Here is a 21,020-nt window from a genome sequence, read left to right as displayed (position 1 = left end):
GAAATTGTCACATCAGGAATGGTGGAAGTGTGGGCAATGTTAAATTTTTAGAAGACCTGATAATGCTTTTCAAATACTGAGGGGTTATTTTGGAAGGAGTAGACTATGCAATTCAACTGTAGAAGCCACAATTAGGAATAATGCTAAGAGCTCTAAGTGATCAGATTTCAGCCCAATATTAAAAAAGCCTTGTATCAGTGAGGACTGTGGAGTACTGGAATGGGCAGTGTCATGAGAGTGAGTGCTTTCTTTCCATTGCTGCAAATGTCAGGGATCTAGGGCAAAACCAATTCCTGAGTTAGGTAGATGTGTGCACAGAATTACCTTTGAGTCTTCTTCCACCTTGAGAATTCTGAGAAGTGGGGCTTACATGGGATCCTGGAGGCTGAGTAGATTTGGATAAGAAGAGCTGGAGGGGAACAAGTCATTTCAGGGAGAGTTAACATAAAGAAAGGTATAAAGTTGGTTTAACACTGTCACCCAGCAACTGCTCTTGAGAACTAACATTACTCATGCTGTGTTATTTTCCATTCTCATCTGTGTTAAATCTTTTTCTTTTTTTTTTAAGAAGAAACTTACTAGGTTCTTTTCTCCCATTATGTCATAACTTCTAGCATATTCTCTTTTCACAGAGATCAAAACAAAATGGCCTATCTACCCAGTTTCTTTGTTTCAAGATCACAAGTGAAAGAGACATTATGGCCTTGATATCATCTCTTTTTATCACTTTTGGATCTTGTACCATGGTTTTATCTTTTTCTTGTATCTTTAGTCACTTTTGTTTTAAAGACTCTGCTTTTAGGCTGGACGTGGTAGGTCATGCTTGTAATCCTAGCGCTCTGGGAGGCTGAGGTGGGAGGATTGCTTGAGGTCAGGAGTTGAGAGCAGCCTGAGCAAGATCAGGACCCCTTCTCTACTAAAAATAGAAAAAAATCAGCTGGGCATGGTGGCGCTTACTTGTAGTCCTAGCTATTTGGCAGGAGGATTGCTTGAGCCCAGGAGTTTGAGGTTGCAGTGAGCTATGGTGCTATGGTGACACCACTGTACTCTAGCCAGGGTGACAAAGCGAGACTCTGTCTCAAAAAAAAAAAAAAAAGACTTTATTGGAGGCTAAGGTGGAAGAATTGCCTGCATCCAGGGGTTGTAGGCTACAGTGAGCTCTGATTGTGGCACTACATTCCATCCTGGGCTACAGAGCAAGACCCTGTCTCTGAAAAAATGAAAAAAGTCTTTGCTTTTAGCTACTACCTACTAATCTGTCTGAGTCTTCCCTTTTTGGAAAGTCATGAGGTTTTCTCCTTTAACACCAGACTTCTTAAGTAATTGAAATGCTTTATCTTCACTTCCTCACCACCCACCCTTTTTCCCAAGTCCTTGTTTTCTAGCATCTGCCCACATCACTTTACAGAAATTATGTGACCTCCCGACACCAAATTCTTCAATGCCTTTCTGTTGCCTGCCAAATTAAGTTTAAGTTTCTTGGTTTGAAATTCAAAGTATTTTGTAACTTGGGCCCAAATTACTATCCCAGCTTTATCTTTCATTATTCCACTGCTTGTATCTGATGTTTCAACCAAAGACTAAACTTGTATTCTGCAAATATATTCTGCATTTTTTCATTTCTGTATCTTTGCCTATTGCTGCCCTACCTGCTACTCTTTTCCTTTTCCTTCAGAGGAAAGGGTACTCGGCATCAGTGCTACTTCCCTTGGGAAGTTTTCTATGGTTCCCTTTAATTCAATGTGATCCCTCTGTCCTCTTAAGTTCTAACAGAGCACTTTTCTTATGTTTCCCTTATAAGACCTCTGCGTGTGTGTATGTATGGTATTTGTCTTTGTCTCCCTATTTAATTATAAACTGATTTCTGGAATTATTTTACTTGACTTGTTTCCACCCCTGTGCCTGATGTTTTACCAGGTACTCAATAAAATGAATGAATGAAAAAAATGAGGAAAGATTTTTCTTAGATCAGGATCAGGAATTCTCAAATATTTTGAGTATAAGCATACTAAAGTTTCTTTTTTTTTAGAACACCAGTCTCCTTGCAAAGGTCAAGCTGTATTAAGAACAGTGTTAATAGCAGAAGATGAGACCATATTATGTGTATGCAGTAAAAAATATCATAAGCTTCTATATGTTTTTTCACTAGAAAGTATGCTCTTGAGGGTTCGGTTTTTGTTTTGTCCTCCATTGTTATCTCCAGGACCTAGGACAATGCCTGGCACATAGGTGGTGCTCTGTATGTATTTGTTGACTAAATGAATAAATACATATGTTCCTTAAAGTCAAGAACACAAAACAAAGTATAAACAAAAAGCAATTAAGTATAAACAGTTGTTTCTGAATTTTTCTGTTGTATTAAATTGCTTTTTATTCTTTTTTTTTTTTTTTTTTTTTTGAGACAGAGTCTCACTCTGTTGCCTGGGCTAGAGTACCGTGGCGTTAGCCTAGCTCACAGCAACCTCAAACTCCTGGGCTTAAGGGTTCCTCCTGCCTCAGCCTCCTGAGTAGCTGGGACTACAGGCATGTGCCACCATGCCTGGCTAATTTTTTCTGTATATAGTTTTAGTTGTCCATATAATTTCTTTCTATTTTTAGTAGAGACGGGATCTTGCTCTTGCTCAGGCTGGTCTCAAACTCCTGACCTCAAATGATCCACCTGCCTCGGCCTCCCAGAGCGCTAGAATTACAGGCGTGAGCCACCGCGCCCAGCCGCTTTTTATTCTTAATTTGGCAGGTAGCAAATGATTGAGGAAAGTTAAAATTAATGGGTAAAATTTTCTTTTTATTTCCTTTTTTTCTGGAAAATTGGTACAATTTGACAAAAATGTGCACTTGAGAGTAGTTGAACAGATCAAAAACTCTTGTGTTAGTTTTCCAAGTTCTCATGGGGTATTTGGCATTTGCTACCTTGTATTCTTATCCGTATTCATTCCTGTGTAGGCTCTTTTGTTGAAGCTCTTGCTCTTTGTGCTCTGATTCCCTGCTCCTTACTTCTCACTTAGTAGATGCATTCATTCATTTAACATACTGAGACCCTGCTAGGCTGGAGAGAGAGCTCCAGAGGCCTATTTCTATTACGTACCGTTCAATTGTTAGCTGATAACTGTAGTGCTTGCTGATAAGGGTTTATAATTTGAGGCCTTTACAGAAGATAGCATTTTAATAAGGAAGTCCTAAAGACAGAAGAAAATTTTCAACTCAGAGAAATGCAGCAGTGAACTGGCTATTAATATTTTATGTTAGAGGAGCTTGACCAATTTTCCTTTTAAATCCCATTTGTGTCCATTCTACCTACTCCCACAGTTAGATAATAAAGTGGCATAGGATTATGGAGGGCTTTGAGAATCTGGACCTGATACTCTGGGAGTTTTAGAGTCAAGGAATGGATGACATGGTGTTAGCGCACTGTGGCATAAGATGTTACCTATATGTGTTTTCTTTCCACCTTGATGCTAAGCACCTGTAGAGTAGGGAATCACGGTTCCTTTCTCATGTTTCCTTATGTTCTCCACATATTTATTAATCCATGCTGAATGAATGGTGAGCTTCTTAAATTATATTTCTGTATGTTTTATTCAGGTGAGGAATTCTGTGCCTATCACTCAAGAAGTTTCAACTTTCTGGCTAAATGACTTTTGTGCCAGTGATACCAGAGTCCTACAGCCATGTTCTCACAGAGTTTGAGTCTCTGGATGCATTACTCTCAGCCCTGCGGCTGGACTCCAGTCGTCTAAAGGTGAATTTCTTGATCCTTGTATCAGTTGCATATTTGTAATTTTGTGTGCTGTTACATGTGCCCCTGCTGTCTCATTCCTTATGTTTTGTGGAATCTTGGGTATTCTTGTTTGTCTTATTCATACTTTTGTGAAAAAAAGAAAAGAAACTTTTTATCTGAGGAGTATGAGCGCCTTTAAATTATCAGACACAGAGAGGCATTGGAATGAAACAGCAGTTATGTCACTGCCCCTTGCGCTAAATGATTACCACTTGAAGCCACTTGCTCTTCGGGCACTAGATTACCTGATGCCCAGTAGCCATAAAATCCATAACCGTATAGTTCAACAATGCGTAGCCCGTCACTAACCAGTATTATTATTTCTGTAAACCGATGAGAATTCCTGGTAAATGTTTGTAATCGTCCCCTTTCCTGAAAACTTGAGTCTCTCTTGTTCCCCAGAGCACTCCCAAAGGCAACTTGGAAATGTGTCCCAGGCTGCAGTCCTCAACTTTGGCCCAAATAAACTCTATTAGTTTTGCCTCTGCTTCTTCCTTTTAGGTCTACACCTTACATAAAAGTAGCATTTTCATAGCTCTTTCTTGATTTATTTTTTGAGCTGTCTTTTGAATTCTTCTTTACCACCCCTGGAAATCATGACACTGATTGCTTAGTTTTTCCTCCTCAGTAATCTTGCTGTCTTTTCTCAGAAAGTAATGTATTTAATTGAAAATAAAATAGTATAAATGAGTGTACCCTGTAGGGACCAAAAGAAAACTTCCCCATCACCCCTTGAAGGTTTACTGAAAATCAGCCAACAAAAGGCAGATTAATAGGAGAAAAGGCATACAAAAAGTTTTTTAAGGAATGGATGACATAGCACAGGGAAATCATAGGAGAATGATTACCCAGTAACCTAGTACAGAAGCTTATATACTCTTTTTCATAGGGGAGGGGCAAGATGGGAATATAGACAATTCTACTGGGCAGCAGTGAATCATCTGGAAGAATGCAAGGGCCTGGTAGGTGGGAGGCAGACTTTATGCGAAGGTGAGGGATGGAGCTGCGTAGGAACAATCTGTCTTGTGCACATAAAGTCCCCCTCACCCCCAAATCTCTTGGAGCTGCCTTCAGAAGAATAGATGGAAAGTGTCTGGGTGTGGTGATGACTCCCAGTCTCTTCTGTGATTGATCTTTCCTGATTATTTGATGAGATCCCTAGGAAGGGGGTTTAAGACAATTGCATTTCTTTTAGAAGGAAGCTTTCTTGGTCAAATAAGGAAATTCCAGAGAAAGTCACACTCTGCAATTGCATGTAGGTGGTGAACAAGACGAAGTTAGAGGGACTTTGATTTTGAGACAGCTTCTAAGGCCTCTCAGCATGTCAAAGCACCATATTTTGGGGTATTGGTTTCTGAGCCCAGCAACCCCATTACATTCTGAATAACTTGAACCACTACAGTTATAGTTAGATCATTCCAAAACAGGGAATTTGATGTAACTTCTGTTTTAGGGAGCAAAGCAAAAGTTAGCTCTGTGGGAAGAACTATGTATTTGCCTCACTTTCTGAGTTCTTTTGATTATACCCAGGAATGACATGGTGAAGAACAAAGTCTCATAACCAATTCCAAAATAATTGCATTCTTACACTTTTGCTACCATCCCAAAGCACCTTTCTGGCCTCTGAGGAAAGGAAGAATAGGGAATGATAGACAAAGTAATATGAGCAACAATTGTGAGGGTTCATATCAGTTAGAAATTTTTTCAGTTGCAAGTTACAATATAGTGTAACTTACTACTAGGAGCTTAAGCAATAAAGACATTTATAATCTCATTGGAAGTTAGTGTTTCTGGGTTTAGTGTAGTGGCCCAGTGATATCACTGAAGACACTCCATCCTTCCTGTTCTACCATCATCCATATGTTAGCTTTTCATCATATTTGCAATATGTGTCCTATCTCCAGTTTTACTGTTCTCATTAGCTTCATAAGCAAGAAAGAGGGGGCCAAGGGCAAAGGCTTTCTTTTCTTCAGGCTCTTCCTTTTTCTGGGAAGATAAAGCTTCCTGAGAAGCCCCCAGCAAGCTTAGTCTTATTAGCTGGGATTGAGCTACATGGCTACACCTGGCAGCATGGGAAACTGGGAAGGTACATATTTAGGTTTTACAACTTCTCTGGGGAAAAGCAACAAAGTTGAAGAGGATTGGGAATCTTAGTCATCTGCTAGCTTGCCACAGGGTATTAGGCACAGCATGACCACTGCTTTCTCCTGTGGATAAGGAGAGAAATCAGCAGGCTGGGGGTGTGGGGAGACATGACAGTGACCTATGTCTCACTTGCTCTAAGAGCTGTGGGTGTTTTGTGATGATTATACGGACCAGAAATGATTTAAATGATTAAAGTTGTTGCTTTATCCCCTGGTAACTTACTTGGTCTTCCTCCATTGTGGTCAGCATTGGAATGACCTAGCCAAATTACACAAAACATAAATGGTCTGATAACTGTCTTTGCTGAGGGAAAATGACTCATTTATACAATTGAGCTTATTCAGCCTTTTTCAGATTCAATTAAAAGTTTAAAAAACAAAATCTTCTTCAATATTTTCCACTATCCTAGAGTTAGAGAGTAAGTGCCATTATGTTGTATCCATCTGGGCAGGGGGTAGAGTGAGGGGAGGAACCTGATACATAAATTCTCAGTATTTATTTCAGAGGATAGTCTATTTGGTTAAGTTGCTGTGATTATCTCACACTTACCTCTTCATATGTTTTTAGTGCACGAGCATAGCTGTGTCTCGGAAATGGCTGGCTTTGGGCAGTTCAGGAGGAGGACTCCATCTCATTCAGAAAGAAGGCTGGAAGCACAGGCTTTTTCTTTCACACAGGGTAAGATTGAGGGCAGCCCTGTCAAATGCCATTCCAAGTCTCAGAAGTGTGGATTTTCCAATGTAAACAATCATTTGGAATAAAAGAAGATTATAAAACTTGAGATTTACAAAATATTTTTTCCTTTTGTGCTCTAGGAAGGTGCAATTTCTCAGGTTGCCTGTTGTTTACATGATGATGATTATGTTGCTGTAGCCACCAGGTGAGAAACTGTTTCAAAGCTCTGTTCTTTTCCAGATGCATTTTAAATTGACAAGCGTGTTTGTTAGGGTGACCAACCATCCTGGTTTGCCTAGGACTGTCCCAGTTTTAGCACGGATACCCCTCAGTACCTAGCAAACCAGGGCAGGCAGTTGGTCACCCTCATGTTTGTGGTAAATGCTAATTTGAGGCAACAAAATTTCAAAGGCCTTGCAAGAGAAAAGAACAGAGATAGTTTGGAGCATTTAACTTGTCATATTATGCTGGTTTGGTGACTAAGGCAAGGAAATTAATACCTTGACTTTGTACTTCCTCTTTTCTGAAGAACAAAAGTTTGCATATATTTACATGGTTAATATTGTGATGCAATTAAATTGTACCTTTTTTTATAAGTGCCAAAAAAATGTGCTTCTGTGACTCAATTCTTGCAGTCAAGGTCTTATAGTTGTCTGGGAATTAAATCAAGAGCGTCGTGGGAAACCAGAACAAATTTATGTGTCTTCAGAACACAAAGGCCGAAAAGTTACGGCTCTCTGTTGGGATACAGCTATTCTTAGAGTTTTCGTAGGTGATCATATGGGGAAAGTTTCTGCCATCAAACTCAACACTTCTAAACAAGCAAAGGTGAGAACCAGTCCAGTTCTTTGTGTATGTGGTGTTGTCTTACAGAATTTTTAATTAAAGCATGTGATTTTATCTACTGTATTTCTTGGGGACTGATCGAGAGCCTAGACTTGGAGACTTTGAGCAGACTTGTTTGTATATAGTACATATAGTGGCCTATTTTGGCTTGCTACTGTTGCAGAATGGCTTCTGTGAGCTAATTTCAATAATGTGCACATTATTTAAGGCAGTACTCCCTAATTTCATCCGCATGGCTCATTTAAATAAAGCATTCTTTAATACAAGGCTATTAAGAAAGAAAAGACATCTCTTTATTAGTTGTGTGAATAAAATGGCAAACATAGAAATGGCACCAAGCCTAGGCTCCTGCTCATCTGATCCCTATGTAGAAGAAACTCATGGGTCTAAGAATATTTTCTCTCAGAATGGAGAGAAACTTATTGTGAATGGAGTCTTAAAGGCACCCCCAGTTTGTGCTCTGCTGTGTGGATCCTAAGGCTTCCTTCCACAAGTATTGCTGGAGAGAAAGGTTGAGAATCAGGTTACTCTAACAGAATCCTGTTAGAGTCTGTCATTGAGACATTGAGACACAGTAAACCCGCTTTTCGCTGTCACACTTTTCCAAGGCCATTATATCAGAAGTGGGAGATTTGCATCTCACTATCTTGTTTCTGTGTGGGATCCTGGCAGAAAAGAAGAGATCTAACTACTATTGGCAATGTGACTTTTTTTTTAGAGACAGACAGGGTCTCTCTCTGTCACCCAGTCTGGAGTACAGTGGCCTGATCATAGCTTACTGTAACCTTGAACTACTGGGCTCAAATGATCCTCCTGCCTCAGCCTCCCAAGTAGCTAGGGCTATTGGTGCACACCACCACCATGCCCAGCTAATTTTTAAATTTTTTGTGGAGATGAGGTCTTGGTATGTTTTCCAGTCTGGTCTCCAACTCATGGCCTCAAGTGATCCTCCTTCCTTGGCCTCCCAAAGTGCTGGGATTACAGGTGTGAGTCACTGTGCCTGGCCCTAAATTACTTAATTTACATGAACACTGAGAATATTCTTCTGGTTTGGCCATAATGACCCATTAAAGTTAACATTTGATTCACAATTATTTTTGGTCTAAAATACAATTGAAACCATACACATAGTATAGACTTGATTTGTCCTTTTCGCAAAAGGAGAAGTATTATCTACAGGTAAAAAATTCTCTCATGTATTCTAAAACTTGCTTCATCTTTTTCATTCCAACCTCTATGATTAAATAATCACAAACAGAGCCTTCAGAATTCTCTTCTGCAGTTATGTACCAAATTATTTCACAAAACATTTAAATGAGTGAAATTTTCATATCCTTACAAACAAATTAAATTTTGGTCTATTTAATAAAAATTTTATTTTGTTATCCAGGTTATTTTCATTTGAAAGGTAAAGAGGAGGAAATTATATGTTATGATGAAGTAAACTTTATTTGCTTCTCACATCCCTTTTAGGCAGCTGCTGCTTTTGTGATGTTTCCTGTTCAGACAATAACAACAGTTGACTCATGTGTTGTCCAGTTAGATTATTTGGATGGAAGACTACTTATATCTTCACTTACGCGATCCTTCTTGTGTGACACTGACAGGTATGTTGACCAACTATCAGTCATCAAAAATACAGGATTTTAGAACCAGAAGGGACTTAGATGTTATCTAGCCCAAACCCTTCAATCAGTTATACAAACGTTAGTAAGAAGCCAGTCGTATGTTAGAGAGCAGAGAGCTGATGTTAGAGAGTAGAGGAGACTGAACAGTCCAGTGGGTGACTAAGACAAAGTATTCAATGAACCCCCAAACATGAGGCACCGTGTAAGTGCCATGAGAAAAGGCCACAGGCCAGCTTCAATATGGGATATCAGGAATGCTTCCTTGACTGAGTTGTGTTGTTGTTTTTGAAATTTTTGTATTTAATAGAATTTTACTAAAGGGTAAAATTGGATGAAGACTAGTTAAGAGCTTTGTGAAGCTAACAGATATTTCACCAAAATCTCAAGGGTGGAGCCAAAGGTACAATGAATGGCAAAGAAGTGTATTAGAGGTACCTGTGAAATACTAGAACAGAATAGGAAACAGCTTGAATTGAATATTGCATATAACTGTACCAGAGTTCCTCAGCCATTCTCACTGCAGAGAAATTTTCACTGCCCCCGATTTTTTTTTTCCCCCCCACTGGCCTTGGCCAGCTACCGTATTTCTCAGGACCATTCCTTCTTTTAAAAATTTGTTGTGGAGAATTTTGAGCATACACAAGAGAAAAGAGAATTGTGTAATGAACCTCAGGCACCCATTTCACAGGGGTGCAACTAGAGTTGGATGACAGTAACATAGAACCTACTGCAAAAAAAACATGTTTAGAAAAGCCCACTCTATCACCTAGAATTCAGTTTTCAGGGACATGGATAGTACAGTAACTTAAAAATTTATTTAAGTTGAAAAAAATATTTTTTTGTTCAGTCTATGTTCTTTCCCAACAAACAGCATTTTTAACCAGTAGGACACCAGGGAATTCACCACAAACAGCATTTTTTTTAAAAAAACTGGGACTCCTAGTGACTAACCACAGTGATAGATATGAATTTGCTTCATATAGATAGTTTTAAGGACTAAGATAATGTATATGAAAGTATCTAACCTTGTACCTGTCATGTATTTGTTTGAAAATGTAGAAAGTAAGATTAATGATAGTACAAATAGAAATAAATTGACTGCATTTTTTCACTCAGCAAACATTTACTGTACTCTGGATCCTTGGCATTGTATTAGGCATCATAGAGGATATAAAATAAACAAGAAATATATTTTATTTCCTGAATAAGGAATATAAGTAAAAGTATAACTTCATGTATTGCTCTGTATACATTGCAAAGCACTTTGCATCTATATTCTTACAATAAAGGAGTTGTTATATTTTATTCATGAAGCAAATAAGTACAGGATTATTTATTGAATGATCTGAGGTCATCTAGTAACTTCATGCTAGAGTGCATATTAGATCATTCTCCATGAAAGAGATTGAGTTTATGGAGCACTACAGTGTATTAAGTGCTTTCTGTGGGTCAGATGCTGTGCTATATACAGGGAATTCAACTAAAAAGGAATGGGAAATGGCCTTTGTCCTGAAAAGTCATAATGTACCCTTCAAATAGATAAAATTACCATCTGTAATGCAGTAAGTGCTTTGGAAGCACAGACAGGAAGCATGCAGTTCAGCATGTGAGAGTCAAGGAAATTTCTCAGAGGAAGAATAATGGAGCTAAGTCATAAAGAATAAGTAATAAGAGTTTTTAGGAAGAGGCAACTTCTTCATCATTCTTACTTTCCATTTCCCCAGGCAGCATGCTAAGCTTCTTAATATATCTCACTCATATAATCCTAAGGGAGCAGAATGTTCCAAGGTACAGAGTTTCAGAAGGACCTGGCGTTTTGAGGAAAGATATTTGTGCTAAGGGAGTGGCTTGGAGACAGTGTTGGAGAGGTACATTAGTAGCTTCCACGGAGTATGCAAAGAATGTTTTACAAAGTGACTTGAAATGCAATCAGTAGGAGTCACAGGTGTATGAAATGGTTTGTTAGCACTTACTTTTTAGATTTGAAAGGGGTCATCACATTAATTCTAAGCCACTTATTCTGTGGCTAATAAACTGAGTACTAATGTGAAATGGTTTGCTTTCTGTCACAGAAATAGCTAATGGAAAATCAGACCCAGGACCCTATTTTGACCTTTCCATTCTATTCTTGTCAGTATATTGCTAATATGAATGAAGAAGAAGACATTGTGGGTGAGGTTATTACAGCCATGCTGATTTGTAGCGCCATTGTTTTTTACTTTTTTGTAAGTACACATGCTTTCTCTTCTGGGTATTAGAGAAAAGTTTTGGAAAATTGGAAACAAGGAAAGAGATGGAGAATATGGAGCTTGTTTCTTTCCTGAAAGATGTTATGGGAGTCAACAACCTCTGATATACTGTGCTCGCCCTGGCTCCAGGATGTGGGAAGTGAACTTTGATGGGGAAGTTATAAGCACGCATCAGTTCAAGAAACTCCTCTCGTTGCCACCTCTCCCTGTGATTACTCTAAGGTAATGATTTGTATGGCTGGTTGGGATTTTTTGATGAACCCATGTGGAAGGATTGGGTTAAAATCTCTGCTATTCTATATGTGTTAAAGATTTTATTATGCTTTTTAAGAGCAAAGTTGAATTTTTACTAAAAGATTAAGAGAAACCAAAAAGTCTTTAATTAGTTATCTTTCCTATGATTAGAGTGAGTTGAATAAGGGCAGATGCAGTTAGGCTCTTGAGTTTGTTTTGGAGACAAAAATTTCCCTATATTGGGAGAAGTATACTTTTGTATTGTAATTAAGACCTTAACAGGTATGTTTGCTTTCTAGATCAGAACCTCAGTATGATCATACAGTTGGATCCTCCCAGTCTTTGTCTTTCCCCAAACTCTTGCATCTTAGGTAAGTTTCTCCCTTTGATCCTTAAAAAAAAAAAAAAAACAACTTAGCCTTTTCTCTTTGTTTCTTGTTCAGAGGCAGTTAGCTTTTTAAGGTTGTTTTTGCATTAAATTATTTTTGGAAAGTTAGGAAATAACTATGTTACATGAAATATTCTGTATATGAAGGGAATGGAAAGATCTCAAATACCTTCCCTTTCAAAACCAATTAGAGAATTTGTAATTGTTAGGGAATTTCTGACAATTAGAGCTAAGAGTTATAGGTGCTTGTTCTCTCATAACCTTCCCTACCTGGTGGGGTGTGATGATGAAAGCAAGTCCCAGACTGAAATCTGCCACACAGATGTATGTTTGTTAGCAAGTAGGTACAAAAATATTTGTAGAACTTGTTCCTTGTAAGCTTGGTGAAATTTCTGCTCTCTGCTGTTTAGGTACTCTGACAAGTACCTTGCATAAAGATCTGCTCAAGTCAGATCCAGCCATATTCTTTTTTTTTTTCTTGAGACAGAGTCTTGCTCTCTTGCCCAGGCTAGAGTGCCGTGGTGTCAACCTAGCTCACAGCAACCTCAAACTCCTGGGCCCAAGCAATCCTTCTGCCTCAGCCTTCCGTGTAGCTGGGACTACAGGCATGTGCCACCATGCCCAGCTAGTTTTTTTTCTATGTATTTTTAGTTGTTCAGCTAATTTCTTTCTATTTTTAGTAGAGATGGGGGTCTCACTCTTGCTCAGGCTGGTCTTGAACTCCTGACCTTGAACGATCCTCCCGCCTCGGCCTCCCAGAATGCTAGGATTACAGGCATGAGCCACTACGCCCGGCTAGAATGTATTTTTTTAAAAAACAGTTGAAATGTTAAATAATTGCCTCTAAGGGTACAGATAAAAACTAATTTATGTATATGTTGCACTACCTACATTGAAGTATTTAAAAGAGAAATGTAGACTTTATAACACTTTAATAAATCTATAATTTATCCTGAAAGTTACTGGAAAAAGACACCTATTTTTTTGCCCATAATTAGATAAAGCATATTAAAAACTCTTCCTCCTTTACCACTCTTCCTTTATATCACTTATTACAGTTTATAATTACATCGTCATACAATATTTATACTTGTTTTACTCCTAAACAGTGAGTTCTGTGAGGGTTTTGTGTCTGTTTTGTTCACACTGTTGTAATCTCAATGCTTGGCCTAGTGCCTGGTATATGATAGATACTTGGGTTTGTTTTTTTGTAGAGACAGGATCTTGCTTTGTTGCCCAGGCTGAAGTGCAGTGGTATGATCATAGTTCACTATAACCTCGAACTCCTGGGCTCAAGCGATTCTCCCACCTCAGCCTCCTGACTGGTTGTGACTACAGGTGCACGCCACCATGCTTAGCTAATTTTTTTAACTTTTATTTTTGTAGAGACAGGGTCTTGCTATGTTGCCCAGGCTGGTCTCGAACTCTTAGCCTCAAGCAATCCTCCTGCCTTGGCATCCCAAAGTACTAGGAATACAGGAGTGAGCCACCACACCCAGCCACATGATAGATACTTAATAAATATTTGTTGACTGTGGTGTGATGTGTCTGGCATGGGGAAGTCTCTCACCTAAGAGTATGTTTTCTGGTAGCTAGGCACAGTATGCTTGGTTCTCTGGAACCAATAGTTATTCCTTTGAGTATAGCTATTTAAAGCTTCTGTTACAGTCCCTGCCATAGTAAACAAAGCCTTTCGTGATCTGGCTCTGCCTACTCCTCAGCTTAAACAATAATTACTGCCACTTTGAAACCTTTGCTGACTCCTCCAGCAAGCTTAGATTAGACACTTGTTCCCATGTACTGTCATTACCACTGTCTTATATAACATTATGAATATTGGCTGGGAGTGGTAGCTCATGCCTGTAATCCCAGCACTTTGGGAGGAGAGGCGGGAGGATTGCTTGAGGCCAGGAGTTAAAGACCAGCCTAGGCAACATATTGAGACCTCATCTCTACAAAAAATTAAAAAATTAGCTGGGCATGATGGCACACACTTGTGGTCCTAGCTGCTTCAGAGGCTGAGGTGGGAGGATTGCTTGAGCCTAGGAATTTGAGGCTGTAGTGAGCTGTGATCATGCCATTGCATTCCAGCTTGGGTGATGGAGTGAGACCCTATCTCTACAAAAAAAAAATGAGTTGTGACAGTGCAGTACATGATTAAGTGCCATGTGAGCAGGGTTGACAAGGGATAGGTTGAATGTGGGAGGAGAAGCAATTGCTATGGGCACTGGTGGGAGGATTTCAGAGGGCAATAGAACTGCTGATCCTTGCAAGGTGATTAGAATGAGAACAATGCTAAGTTGAAGAATGTTTTGACCAGGGGTAAGAAGAGGATTACCAGTGGTATATGAGAAATAGTAGCAGTCTTAAGAGAGTAAATTACATATTAATATGTGTGTGTATGTACACACACATATACATATATAGTAAATGAGTGTAGAAAGAGATGAGCAGAGATAGAGTACCAGAGGACTGGAAAGGAAGGTAGAGAACCAAGAAAGTACAGTGGCCCGGAGTCCAGGGAGGTGAGGTTCAAGAAGAAAGGAACAGTCATTAGGGTTGGCTTCTGCCTGGGGTCAAGAAAATGGGAAATGATGAAGGGTTATTGGGTTTGGCAGTTAGGGAATGTGTGGCTTTTTGAGAATTTAGTTAAGTGGAATTGTCAGGATTCCAGACAGATGGTGGGTGGGTTAGTAAAGATAAATAAAGGAGAAAGATTCCGTGAGGTGTACAGAAAAAAAGGCCAAGTTTTAGAGCCAGAGTATCCCTGGTATAAATTCTGACTGTTTTGTATTCATGCTGAATGGCCTTGGGCATATTATTTCATCTCTCTGAGCCTTAGTTTTCTTTTTTATAAAATAAGAATAACATATCTACCTTGATGAGCTACTGCAGAGTTAGATAATATGATAGACAACTTATTAAAGCTCCTGACACATGGTTGACCAGGCGTTCTCAACCTTTTGTCGCCCACACACAACTAATGATGTCGAAATACTACCGTTCTTAAAAGTGGCTCTCTAGAGCAGTGATTGGCAGTACGGTGCTAGTCTTTGTTTTAAATATGCCCTGTCACATCAAGTATGGGAAATTTAACTGTTTTAACATACATTAGGTAAGTCATCCCTAAGTTTTTCTTTTTCCAGATACCAGCCTTTTCTTTATCTAGAAGATATTTAGTATATGTGTCTGAATTTTCCCAATTTGGCTTCATTTTATGCTATTTTTTTAGAAGGCTGTTGTGTTAGGATTTGATTAGTTGGATCACTATTGTGTTTTCTTTGTACAGTCTGATTTTACCTTAATAGCTAATGGGAGAATTCAGGAAATTATATCATAAACTTCCATATCTTAGCGAACTCAAATTTTCTTGACTTCTTCCACTTTCTCTTGCAGTGAGCATTGTGTGCTGACTTGGACAGAAAGAGGAATTTATATTTTCATTCCTCAGAATGTTCAAGTTCTTCTTTGGAGTGAGGTCAAAGGTAATTAAATTTTTTTTCCGTATATAATTTTTAATCTTATTATTGTGAAAGATTTAGTTATTGTAGGAGGATTCTCTTGCAATGTAAGAAATTGAAAAATGGAATGGGGTAACATTTCTTTTAAAGATTGATCATAGATATTTCCCATTGTAGGGTATTTCCCAAACATAAATTTGCAAATTTATATTCAGCTATTTATTTTTTTCATAGGTAATTTTATTTATTATTTATTTTTAATTGACATATAATTACACATATTTATGGGTACATAGTGATGTTTTGATACGTACAATGTATAGTGATCAGATCAGGGTAATTAGCCTATCATCTCAAATATTTATCAATTCTTTGTGTTGGCAACATTCAATATCCTCTCTTCTAGCTATTTTAAAATATATTTTCAGTGCACACTATGTGGGGTATGGGCACACATATAACTTTGACTCAAATGGTACAAAGGCAATTTATCTAACCAAACGTTTGTACCCCCATAATATTCTGAAATTTAAAAAAAAGAAAATATATGGTTTTGTTAACTATAGTCATTCTACAATGCTATAGAACACTAGAACTTATTCCTTCTATCTAGCTATAATTTTGTAACCTTTTACAAATCTCTCCCTAGCTCCCCTTTTCCCCTACCCTCCCCAACCTCTAATAACCTCTGTTCTACTTTTTACTTCTATGAGATCAGCTTTTTTTTTAGCTCCTGCATATGAGTGAGAACATGTGGTGTTTAACTTTTTGTTCCTGGCTTATGTCACTTAACATAATGTTCTCCAGTTTTCATCGGTAATTTTAAATACAACTTTCATTTATTCTTAAATATTAGTAACTACTGCTAAGCAACAAATGGGTTAATTTTTCCCCTGTATGTGCCCTGAACCTTTATACCTGCTAGAAGTCTTGCTGTGACTCCCATTTTGTATCTTTATAGTTCGGGATTCAAAAAATACTTGTAGAAACAATAGCCATTGTGTGCGACTGAGAGGAAATCAATCTCTGTATTCTTTTGATTAAAGCCAGAAATTGGGAAAATCTTGCTTTTTACCACTGATGCTCAGTGTAGAGTATATGTTGACTTTTTGAGTCTTTTTCTACTTAGTAAAAACCAAAAAAAGAGAAAGAAATCATTATTTACTGGTATGATGTGCGTTGATTTCTTGTGGATTAAATTCCTTAAGGATATCCCTTGAAACTAATGTTTTAAGTCCTTTCAAGAAATTCTGCTAAGACAGATATTTTCTCATGAACTGCTTTTGATTTACATACTGTGTTAACATACATTCATTAAGCACCAGGTTGTAACTTGCAGAATTGTTACAGTCTGCTCTCTAATGTAGAGTATCCTCTTTTATTATTAAAGTCCCAATTTTTTTTTCACAGAAAATAGCATTTTAAACATAGGATTTTATCAGAGAGATGTATGTCTTTCTCCACATCTTTTATTCTTGATCTTTTTAGAATATGATTTTTTCATTGAAATGTAATCATTATATAAAAATAAAGATGAAATTCAATCAAGCCAAACCCTACATAAGAAGTGAATTTGTTAGAATAATTACAGCCCTTGCAAAAACGTAAAAAGAGGTATTTGGTTAACATCCTGTGGTTTTTGTAGAGATTCAGGATGTGGCTGTCTACAAGAATGAGCTGTTCTGTTTGCACCTAAATGGGAAAGTGTCACATCTGTCACTGTTATCTGTGGAGCGCTGTGTGGAACGCCTGCTGAGGAGAGGCCTATGGAACCTGGCTGCTCGCACGTGCTGTCTTTTCCAAAATTCTGTCATCGCCAGCAGAGTGAGTCAGAGCTTACCTAGATATGTTTATCAAGGGTTGGTAAAACAATGCTAGTTTGTAGGATTGTGTTACAAAGTTGCTTGTCTTTGTTAGGCCTTTTTATATGACCTACAGATACCACAATAAATGCCCAGGGAAAGCATGATAGTATATGTCTAGGGGTGGATGGAGGGTAAGCAAGAAGGTACATTTTCCATTTTTAAAAAAATAATGAATTTTACCCCACAAATTTACTTGAATTTCAGAACTTGCTTTTAAGGGGGATGATTATGTGTATGGTAATTGTTAATTAAATTCTTTATTCCTAAGATAGTTCTCATTAAGTCTTTCACTAGCTTCCTAAGCCTTCTTAAAGTACCTTTGAAGTTTTATGTTCTATATTAGACCTCTTTCAATATATTGGCCATTTGAATACAGATTTAGTTACACACAGTAAGCTAGTCCATTGGGTTTTTACTTATCCTTTTATCAGGCAAGAAAAACTTTGACGATAGAGAAATTGGAGCATTTGAAATCTCAGCTAGACCATGAAACCTGTAGTGACCTAATTTCTCAACTAGAGGAATTGATCTTAAAATTTGAACCTCTGGATTCAGCTTGTAGCAGTAGAAGAAGCTCCATTTCATCACATGTAAGTATTCTCACTTTTAAAAGCGTTTTGTTGTAGAATAAGTCTCTACTTTAGGTTGTATTCATTTACCTCTAGGATCCCAACACTTGCCCTATCCCTGTAGATTTTTGGGGGGTCGATTTTTTTTTTCAGCTATTGGACAGGCATATGTAGCCTCCATTTAGGTGTGTGCTGGAGCCACATTTGTTTTGCCATTGTTTATTATTTTCTGTGCCCAGATGTACCTCAGTAGCCTCCAGCACAAGTTATGTTGTTCCTAATGCATGATTTCAGATGCTTCATCCTAATTTGAGTCTGAGTGAAGCTCAAGATTGTCGCATTTAATCCGCTTTCTCATTGCCATGCTTTTGAAGACAAACTAGAGAACTATGGCAACTCATGCCACTAGCACAAGCGAGTGACCCAGCTGCCAGGCACTCACCAGTTTGTTCTAATAAGCCATAATTGTTGTTATTAACTTTCTACTTTAGTGTTGGCATTTCTCTGAAAAAATTATATTGTGTTATAAAGGAAATTTTCAGTCTGATTTTTTTGGAATTCTTTTCATTTTAGGAAAGTTTCAGCATCTTGGACTCTGGTATTTATCGTATCATTAGCAGAAGAGGCAGTCAGTCAGATGAAGACTCTTGCTCCCTTCACAGCCAAACCCTCTCAGAAGATGAGAGACTTAAAGAATTCACCTCACATCAGGAAGAAGAGCCAACAGATCAGTGTTGTGGCTCACACGGAAGCGAAGGTGATAAATGTGTATTGTTGGTTGCTGATGTGAAGCTGTTATTTTCTGAGTCCTTGTTACAAGAATTATCTTGTGCATAGAGTTTCTATAAGGTGTTACTAATTTTTAGCATGTTGATAGACTTTCTATCCAGGCTTGCAGATCTGCTCACTACTAGAAGAGTGGGTTTATATTTAGTTTTCTTTCCCTCATGTTTAGGCTAGCAGGGGTAAAGATCCTAATTTTGATCATGCATCACAATACTGGAAAGATTAAGAAAGATGGTCATTAAAAGAGTAGGAAGATTTTATCCTGACTAACCAAATTATTTTCCATCAGGAATGAAAAGTTACTACGGTTTTGAGGGTCATTGCCTTCCTTTTCGGTGTACGAGTATTCCTGTGACTGAACTGTTGAGAAGAGATTAATAAAGACTCTAAACTTCCTTTTTGACTTATGGGGATTCAGGGTTAGTAGGCAAATGAATGTACCTGCCTGAGTGTTTTATGTGGACCATCTTGTGCATCTTGTAAACCTGTGTTCTCATTCGTATCTGGGTCAGTTGTGATTTTGGTATTGAATCCTTCATTTCTTTTGGTTTATTCATTTCAGAATCTCCTTAAAGATTAAAAACCATCCATGTGATAAGATTTTGTTTATTTTTCCCCTGATTCTTCTCCTTAGACAGTGTTTCTCACGCTCCAGTGGTGTTTGAGACAGATAAGAATGAAACTTTTCTCCCCTTCGGCATTCCATTATCATTTCGTTCTCCATCTCCTCTGGTGTCTCTTCAGGCTGTCAAAGAAAGGTAAACCAGTTAGTCTTGTCATTTAATTCCATTTCTGATTTTACTTCAGTTGTCACATTAGGTACTTTGTGCTGTGAGTGGAAAGACATTTTCAATGAGAAAAAGAAAGTCTCTAAGTTATTAATATTTCTCACATAACCTGTCATATGAAGCTGTCAACTTCTCATTTCAGCCTTAGGGAATTTAGTTTCCCCCTTTGTTTTAGTAGCTAGGTATTTGAGTTGTTACAGATGTGGGTGCCCCACCCTGACAGAGCAAAAATTAAAAAATTTGTTTTTCCCTCAACCCTAATGGAAATGGTTTCCATATATCATTAGTCATTTCTTTATCCTTTCTCAGTTTGGGCTCAGAGTTGGAGTCTTTTCATAAGTCTTTCTAGCTAATCCGTGGGACCAGGGTTGGCATTAGAGTTTGAGAGAGAGAAGATTTTGTACAGCAACTTAACTGCTTCTCTGAATCTGACTAGATACAAATTTTGTTTGTTAAGAAGGGTATGTTATGACTAGTTTGCAGCTGAGTTTCATGAAGAGATTCTTTGTTATTCTCTGACCAGGATGGAGCTGATGATCACATGGCTTACTTTGTCTAAGTGGACAAAAATACTGCACACACAACTAGAGTTAAATAAAGGCCTTTTCTTTACCACTGAATCATTGGTTTCTTGGGGCAGTTTAATAACTGAAGTGAATTATTGTTGTAAGTTTTACATGGGCTTTATGTGAAATCTATAGTTGATTAGAGAAGTTGCTATAAACAGTCTTTCTTTTTATTAAGTCCAAGTTGCCTTCCTAGGACTAATAGGAACACAGAAAACTCAGGTACTGAATTTTTCATTCTTGGCAGTAATAAGATTTTTTTCATGTAGTTTTTTGGTATTTGACTTCCAGTGTTTCTAGCTTTGTGCGTAAAACTACTGAGAAGATTGGCACTCTTCACACAAGCCCTGATCTGAAAGTGAGACCAGAAGCCAGGGGTGATGAGCAATCAAGTGAAGAGGATGTGAGTTCAGTTGCCTGCCCAAAGGAGGAAGACATCGAGTAAGCCCTTACATATGAATCTGTGTAAAGTTTGAAAAATATCGATAGGCTGTGTCCTGTTGGAGAAGGTACATGTGTGACCCTGTGCATTGAAGATTGTTTGTTTAGCTCATAAAAATTGTGAATTCCACAAAGTGTTGAAAAGTTACATAAACTTGTAGCAAATCTATTGAGAGATGTAATGTAGCACTTTTCCGTCTTTCCCCTGCACTACTCCCTTCCCTCCCCTGTCATCTCTTCAACCATCTGAGATGTCACAGGAATATTAGATTAAGAGTAGAATGACCAAGGACCTAGACATTGTCCTGGCTGTGCTTCTGACTAGCATGTGACTTTGGGTACGTCACGAATGCTCTCTGGCTTGTAAGATCCAGGATGTGCTGTTGCTTGATGAGTTAATAAAGGGAATATTAGATGAAGGCAATGAAAAAGAAGAAAGAGACTCATTAGGCAATGAAGAAACCATTGATTAAACAGTTGGCATGGAAGTCATGTCAGTACCTTCCTATAATATGCTGGTGGTGTAGTCCTTACGCAGTAGAGTGGTAGCAGAGCCCTGGGTCTAGCGTAGTGCGAAGTATCTTGTTTGTCTGGTTTCTGC

At 38.1% G+C, this 21,020-nt stretch overlaps 1 protein-coding gene across 3 annotated transcripts in view; it reads left to right on the top strand.

Annotated features, from left to right (window-relative positions):
- HPS5 (HPS5 biogenesis of lysosomal organelles complex 2 subunit 2) overlaps window positions 1-21,020 on the top strand; it is a 37,529-nt gene that overhangs the window by 1,592 nt on the left and 14,917 nt on the right. For all 3 annotated transcript variants that reach the window (XM_045557640.1, XM_045557639.1, XM_045557641.1), the window contains exons 2-14: window positions 3,583-3,739; window positions 6,491-6,601; window positions 6,739-6,803; window positions 7,234-7,426; window positions 8,918-9,051; window positions 11,331-11,543; window positions 11,855-11,926; window positions 15,340-15,428; window positions 17,050-17,228; window positions 17,701-17,859; window positions 18,412-18,595; window positions 19,259-19,382; window positions 20,270-20,419. In XM_045557640.1, coding sequence (XP_045413596.1) covers window positions 3,632-3,739; window positions 6,491-6,601; window positions 6,739-6,803; window positions 7,234-7,426; window positions 8,918-9,051; window positions 11,331-11,543; window positions 11,855-11,926; window positions 15,340-15,428; window positions 17,050-17,228; window positions 17,701-17,859; window positions 18,412-18,595; window positions 19,259-19,382; window positions 20,270-20,419 — 1,781 coding nt within the window. In that variant the 5' untranslated portion in view covers window positions 3,583-3,631. The remainder of the gene's footprint in view (window positions 1-3,582; window positions 3,740-6,490; window positions 6,602-6,738; window positions 6,804-7,233; window positions 7,427-8,917; window positions 9,052-11,330; window positions 11,544-11,854; window positions 11,927-15,339; window positions 15,429-17,049; window positions 17,229-17,700; window positions 17,860-18,411; window positions 18,596-19,258; window positions 19,383-20,269; window positions 20,420-21,020) is intronic.

Source organism: Lemur catta, chromosome 7 (assembly GCF_020740605.2).
Source record: "Lemur catta isolate mLemCat1 chromosome 7, mLemCat1.pri, whole genome shotgun sequence".
Taxonomy (NCBI): Eukaryota; Metazoa; Chordata; class Mammalia; order Primates; family Lemuridae; genus Lemur; species Lemur catta.
The sequence above is the reverse complement of the archived record's forward strand: the minus strand, read 5'-3'. Positions and strand labels throughout refer to the sequence as shown.